Source organism: Mus caroli, chromosome 6, assembly GCF_900094665.2.
Source record: "Mus caroli chromosome 6, CAROLI_EIJ_v1.1, whole genome shotgun sequence".
NCBI lineage: Eukaryota > Metazoa > Chordata > Mammalia > Rodentia > Muridae > Mus > Mus caroli.
In genome coordinates, this window is record NC_034575.1 from 120,722,849 (window position 1) to 120,729,809 (window position 6,961).

Genomic DNA, 6,961 nt, shown 5'->3' on the forward strand with positions numbered 1-6,961 from the left:
CCATTTCATAAAAACAAAACAAAATTATAATATATATAAACTAATCCCATGGTAGCATTAATAGAACGTTAATATTCCCAAATCTCACTAAAGGAACTTAATGGGAGAATGATATTTCATATTTTACAAGGTTTTGTTTTTCATAGCCGACTCTACACAAGCACTCACCACTGAACTACACACCCAGCCCTTGTGATTTTGTTACTCTTAAAATGGTATGCCGTGTAGCTCAGGCTGGCCTTGAACCTGCCATCCTAGCTCCTCAGCCTTCTAAGTGCTGGGATTACAGGCATGTGCTGCTGTGCCCAGGATTTTTGCAAGGTCTGTGGCTTAGGTGAATGTGAACCTACTCCTCTCATGGGATACAGTCCATCTATATTGTGAGAGAGCGAGCGTGCAGAGGCACACACTTGGCTCGTTGTGTGTGTGGGCATGTTAGGGAGGCACCTTGGGCGTCTGCTTCTGGAGCCCCGCCTGATTTGTGAGACAGGGTTTTTACGCATGTAGAGCTCACTATTTTGTGACTAGAGCAGTAAGCCTCAGGGATCCTCCTGTCTTCACAAGGCCTCACCTACTCTTATGTGGATGCTGAGGATCTGAGCAGTTCTTCCTGCACAGCAAACACTCTACCCACTCAGTCATCTCTTCAGCCCTTAGCTCATCGTGAAGAGTTGATTCTGTGAGCCCTTGGAAAGGACCATGTGACCATTGGAAGCCATTGTAACTTTAAGGACCCAGGGTTGTGCCTTTTGAGACACATTCCCCTCCCAGTCATTAGTCCTAACGCTCTATTCAAAGCAGGCTCTACTGCCTTCCTGTCGAAAGGGAAGCTAGGANGGCCTGTGCTCACGGTGAGGCTCTATCTCTCTAAAGGCCAAGGAAGAGCCGGGACTGACTTTGGTTTCTCTCACTGTTTGCAGTCTCACAGACGGCAGCACAACAAAGATAAACCCTTCAAGTGCCACAACTGTCACCGAGCATATACAGACGCAGCCTCTCTAGAGGCTCACTTATCTACACACACAGTGAAACACGCCAAGGTTTATACCTGCACAATCTGTAGTCGGGCATATACATCAGTAAGTATTTTGTGTCGTCGTCCTCCTCCCACCCCCCATGTCTCTTAGGACAGCAGTCCACTGTGTGTGTGTTTACTTGATAGTCTGAGGGTGACCGGCTCGGCGTCTGCTTCCCTCTCTCAGTTACCAGAGTAGCATTCAGAGAGAATCAGTGCCATAAGCAGCGACTCTTCATTCTAGATTTAAGGCATTTTCTACGAGATTCTAGAACAAGGTTGTAATGGCTTCACTCAGAGGTCTTTGAGAAAGATAGGTTTCTGTCTGCCAACTCAGTGTCCGCAGTGACTTCTAAAGGTTCTGTTTCTTTTTGCCCCACTCCAGAACATCTCTTCGTAGACAGACACTACAGAGTAAGAGCCCAGGTTGAGACTTGCAGGTTGTCTTTTCCCTTTCTTTTGTCTTAACTTCTTTTCATACCCATCTCCCTCAGGAAACATACCTTATGAAACATATGCGCAAACACAACCCTCCTGATCTTCAACAACAAGTGCAAGCAGCAGCAGCAGCAGCAGCGGTGGCTCAGGCCCAGGCCCAGGCCCAGGCTCAGGCTCAAGCCCAGGCCCAGGCCCAGGCTCAGGCTCAGGCCCAGGCCCAGGCCCAGGCCCAAGCTTCACAGGCGTCGCAGCAGCAGCAGCAGCAGCAGCAGCCACCTCCACAACCACCACACTTCCAGTCCCCTGGGGCAGCTCCCCAAGGAGGGGGTGGTGGGGACAGCAACCCGAACCCTCCACCCCAGTGTTCCTTTGACCTGACCCCCTATAAGCCGGCAGAGCATCATAAAGACATCTGCCTCACTGTCACCACCAGCACCATCCAGGTGGAGCACCTGGCCAGCTCTTAGAGATCCGTACTGCCATCCATCGGAAAGGGGAGAAGTCCTGGTCCCTCCTTTGTCAACTCTTCTTGGTGGGAAAGTTCTCTTCTTCAAGTCCTGTCTCCAGCTCCTTGGGTCTCAGGCATGGCTTTTCTTCACAAGATAACCATCCTTAATCTCAGCTGCTCCTGATTGGCCAAGGAATCCTGAGCTGATAGTGTTATCCAACAGCCCCCATCCAGGCAGAGCTTTTAAAACTGGGGCTTGGTGCTTGAGAGAAGGATCCGCTGTGAGCTCACATCTTATCCAGTGTGGGGGCGCTTACCTTTCTCTCTCTTCATCCTCAAAGTTGAGGTTGATGGAAGACTAGTGGCTGGCCCTACCAGATAACAGAGAAGGAAGCTCTAAATGCCACCAGCCTTCCGTTCTATGCTTACCTGTAAAAGAACAGATTTTGCACGTGGCCTGACCCCTGTGAGCCATTTTTTTCCCCTTACATGGTCTCACTTTATATTGGGTGATGACTATATCTTTTTATTTGTAAGGGGGCAATAGCTGATTCATGGTTGCCAAGGTGCCAGAGATTCCCCGGTGACCAAGGGTGGCTTAAGAGTATGAGTTATTTTTCCTTAACAGCCTCCTTCCTTCTCTGCCAACCAAGGGCCTATATACTCAGTCTCGCTATCCCAGTCCGAGGAGCTCTGGGAGCTGTGGTAGCTGTGTTCTCTGCAATACCATCTGGGCTTTTGCAGAGAAGGGAGAATTCAGGGCACACACAGGACTGGACTTAGCCTCCCTAGGTGCCACGGTCAGATGCCGGACATGGATTTATATATAAATATATATATATATAAATATATATATATACCTGCTCATCACGGCCATCTTTGTTGTAACCATTTCTGTGTTTATAAATGCATTATCTCTGAGAATTTTCATATTGATGTTTTATTTTTGTCTTATTTTTTTCTCCACCTTGTCCTCTGGCCATGGCATTTTAATTTTCTTTTGCCTTTTAATTTTTTTTTAATCATGGGAGATTTCAGATAAAATAATCAGGAATTATACAGTTGTTATAAAGCAATTTAAAAATGAAAAACTTATGTACAAACTAAGGGGTGTTTTTAGACCATTGTATAGAAATAAATTCATGTTTAAGGATGAGAGGCAGTGAGCTACTGTGTAAGCTAGCGTGGGGAAGGCTATCTGGGGAGCTCTCCAGGCCAGCAGGAAGAATTTAGACTGGAGAGTGTGAAGAACAGATGCTAGGCTCCTAAGTCACCGTATGTGTTATTCCGAAGCCATTGCCAGTTTAGGAACAGTTGTATACATGTCCTGTCATGGGACTGCCTACATATGTGAGACAAGGTTGTGTTTAACAAAACAGCTATATTCTTTACCCTTTGCCACCCGCCCCCCCCCCCCAAAAAAAAAAGCCAAGCCATTGTGGTGCACAACTTTACTCAGGAGACAGAGGTGGTTGGATCTCTAAGAGGCCAGTCTGGTCCGTGTTTCAAGTTCTAAGACAGCCAGGACTACACAGAGATCTTTTGTCTCTTGCAGGTGTGGTAGGGGCACAGACATGTATGGCCTCTTGAAAGGAAACCCCGCCCCCCCATTTTATCCAAATTCTACTGGGCACCGTGTACGTATACATAGTGTCTCATTAGACTGCAGTGATGGAAACTATAACCAAAGATCAAAGGTTTCCAGTGATGGAAACTATAACCAGCTACTGGGTTTAAGATGAAAGAAAATGCCAAATGCAGTGAGCTTCCCATGATAATAATGGTTATCATGTTCACCTAAAATGGAAGACCATTGTGCTGGACAGAGCAGAACAAGAAACTTAAGACTTCTCACAGTCTACCATGAAAGGATTCGGCTAATTTCCCAAGACTGCTTCATGAAGATTAAATCCTTCATACAGTACTGAAAAGATTGGCAAATGTTCTCATACCCGAGACCTGACCAGCTGTCATTACTTGGTGATTTGGATAAAGAAGTCTCATTTAATTTGGGACTGGGCATCCAGGACAGTAGTACCTCAGTATTGTTGGTTAGCTGCCTGGTGCATTTTTCACTCACCAACTATGGAGAGTTTGACAAACCTGTTCTCATCACAAGGATTGCAATCAGCACCTCCTTTGTGAGTGAACATCCATTTCCACTTTTGCTCAATGATAATGTCTGTTACTCTCATTGTATAGGAAAAAGCCNGCCAAGTCAGTTATCCAACANCATGCTCTTAGATTAGAATGGAGCCCACATCCTGCTGTCTTGCTTTAGCATCTGCTCAGCAGGAAACTTGGGCTTTTATCGTGCCCTTTACATATTTTGGGCTAAAAGAGCTAAAATTTTAAAAGTATGGGGTCTAACTACTGTGAAAGGTATATCAACTTGAGGTGACACCTATTTGCAAGAATCTACCACCAATACTAAGAGGTTTGAGTTCTGTTTCCCTAAGATAGCAGCAACCTGACAGGCTTTTGCCCAAGGGGTGATACTTTTGACTAGGGTGAAGGCTGATATCTCGCATATACTTTGATGANCCAGACTTTTCAGTACATAAGTTCATTACAAAACACAAACATGGATCTCCATATCGCACGCCTTTAATCCCAGCATTAGTGAGGCAGAGGCAGGTAGGTCTCTTGAGTTCGAGAACAGCGAGGGCTACACAAAGAAACTTGTAAGTGATGATGAGAGATGCAAAGGGTTAAATTTGCAGAGCCTGACAACTTCTGAAGAAAGGCATCTGCCTCCGAGACTANTCTGCTTAAGCTGGGACGTTGGCGGCCAGATTCATAATTAGTAAAGCAAAACAGCTCGATTCCTTACGTGTTGAAAGCGATTATTTACAGAATATAANTACACATAACAGATTCCCCCATTTACCAAACATTCCTGGTTTTGGAGGGAAAAAAAGTTTGCTAGAGAATGCAAAATGGCGACTTCGCGTGACGTCAGGCCTGTCGCAGACACATACTGCCGCCTTATTAAGGGCGGAAGCCAGGCTAACGCAGCCTCGCTACAGACGACCGTGAATAGGCGCGCAAAAAAAAAAAAAAAAACGCTCAGTTTCCGGCGGATGTATCCGAGGCCTATAGTTTAGTAAGGGCGGAAGTTCAGGCATGGAAAAGGTGTAATCCAAGAATGGTTACAGCGCCTGTCGTGTTTCAGTCACTTCCGGGGAAGATCGGAAGTTGCTTTGTTTTGCTTCAAGATGGCTGCTGGGATGTATTTGGAACATTATCTGGACAGTAAGAGCCAACTGGAGAAGGGGGTCATGGGCCATAAAGTGGTGTAGAGGGTCCAGGTTGACAGACTTAATGGCCCTGAGGTTCTGGTAGCCTGAAGATCACAGGAAAAGGGTTCCGTGGGAAGATTTATTCGAGGGGGAAGAGGGAGGGGGCGGGGCAGTGAGCTTAGAGGCCTCGCTCAAGATCTGGACGAGGGAAGGGCTGCCCCGTGGGATCAGGGCTGGGCTTTAAAAAGGGTTAGGGGTAGCAGGGAAAGTAGTTGTTGACTCAGTTCTTGAGGGTAGATTTTTTTTCCCCCCAGAGTTGTGCAGCGTCGTTATTTACGCACTGCCATTTGGAGCAGCAGCAGATACTCGGCCTAATTCCTTTAGTCATTTATATCTCAAAAGTGGCTCCTCATTAAGCTTGCTGGGTGGAACAGAGCGACCACTGAGTTGATCGCTGAAATGCTTCACTTTATGAGCAAAATCCAGTTCTCAAAAAATGAGGAATATGTCTGTCTGTCTGTCTCCTCGCCTCCCTGGTCTTCCCCCTCCCCCGTCGTGTGTGTGTGTGTGTGTGTGTGTGTGTGTGTGTGTGTATAGAGAGACTGGGAAGTGAGAAATCGGCTGGGGATATATTAGACAGACTTTTAGGCAACTCTTAACCTGGGCATCTTAAAATAGAGCATTGATTTTAATAAAAGAAAGTAACTGATCAAATAATGGTAGCAGTACAAATCAGAAGTGCAGACCTGGTCTTAGAGAATGACAGAAAGTTTTAGATATTAAACATGGCACGCCTTTAATCCCAGAACTTGGGAGGCAGAGGCTGTCGGATTTCTAAATTCGTGGCCAGCCTGGTCGACAGAGTGAGTTCCAGGACAGCCAGGGCTACACAGAGAAACCCTGGGGGGGGGGGGCCGGATGTCGGTGCCGGCATTACCAGAAGGCCTCTGACCTAGTATTGACTGCTAGGAGGAAGTAAGTTACTTGAGCGAGAAGGTGGTGCCGACTGCCTCAGAGGAAAGATGAGTCATCCGATTTGGTAATCTGTTGTGCCTAGTAATCCTAGTGAACTGCTGTTACAGACTTAAGAAGCCCCCTCTTGTNTTGTCTTTTCAGACAGTGTGTGATTTAGCCCAGGTTGACCTTGAACTCCATAAATAGCTGACAGTGATCTTGAACTCCTATCTCCCCAGTGCTATTGATTATAAGCACCAAGCCATATTCAGTACAAACATTTTTTTTTTTTACATTTGAGTTCGATTTACAGAAACACAAGTTTGGGTAGCACATACCTTTAATCCCAGCACTTGGAAAGATCTCTATGAGTTTGAGACCAGCCTGGTATTATAAAGTGAGATCTCGGCCCGCCAGGGCTACATAATGAGAGCCTGTCTTTATGTTTATATAGGAGATGACATTAGAGCACTTGCCTAACAAGGGGCAGCCCCTGGGATTGAAGTCCAGTTTCCCCACCACAGGGGGGCGGGGGGGAGTGAGGTTAAGCTCTGTAGAGAAAACTTGCTTTTGTGGAGAAGCTTAAGTAATAATACGTTTATTCAATTATTTATTTGACACTTTCTAAACATGAGGGGAATTTAAAATTGATCCAGGCATGTTTCTCCTGGAAGTTTAGGGAGACATACCCAAAGTAACTATTAATTATTTAGTTATGGTTGGATAAATACTAAAAATACTAGCTAGACTATATCTTTTTTTTTTTTTATTTTGGTTTTTCGAGACAAGGTTTCTCTGTATAGCACTGGCTGTCCTGGAACTCACTCTGTAGACCAGGCTGGCCTCAAACTCAGAAATCCGCCT

The 6,961-nt window shown here is 45.9% G+C and overlaps 2 protein-coding genes across 13 annotated transcripts in view; both read left to right on the plus strand.

Annotated features, from left to right (window-relative positions):
- The window catches only part of Znf384 (zinc finger protein 384), a 30,173-nt gene extending 27,348 nt beyond the window's left edge, over nucleotides 1–2,825 (plus strand). For all 10 annotated transcript variants that reach the window (XM_029478586.1, XM_029478589.1, XM_029478590.1 and 7 more), the window contains 2 exons: nucleotides 921–1,079; nucleotides 1,510–2,825. In XM_029478586.1, coding sequence (XP_029334446.1) covers nucleotides 921–1,079; nucleotides 1,510–1,920 — 570 coding nt within the window. In that variant the 3' untranslated portion in view covers nucleotides 1,921–2,825. The remainder of the gene's footprint in view (nucleotides 1–920; nucleotides 1,080–1,509) is intronic.
- Nucleotides 2,826–5,056: 2,231 nt separating this feature from the next.
- The window catches only part of Ing4 (inhibitor of growth family member 4), an 8,729-nt gene continuing 6,824 nt past the window's right edge, over nucleotides 5,057–6,961 (plus strand). For all 3 annotated transcript variants that reach the window (XM_021164566.2, XM_021164567.2, XM_021164565.2), the window contains exon 1: nucleotides 5,057–5,156. In XM_021164566.2, coding sequence (XP_021020225.1) covers nucleotides 5,120–5,156 — 37 coding nt within the window. In that variant the 5' untranslated portion in view covers nucleotides 5,057–5,119. The remainder of the gene's footprint in view (nucleotides 5,157–6,961) is intronic.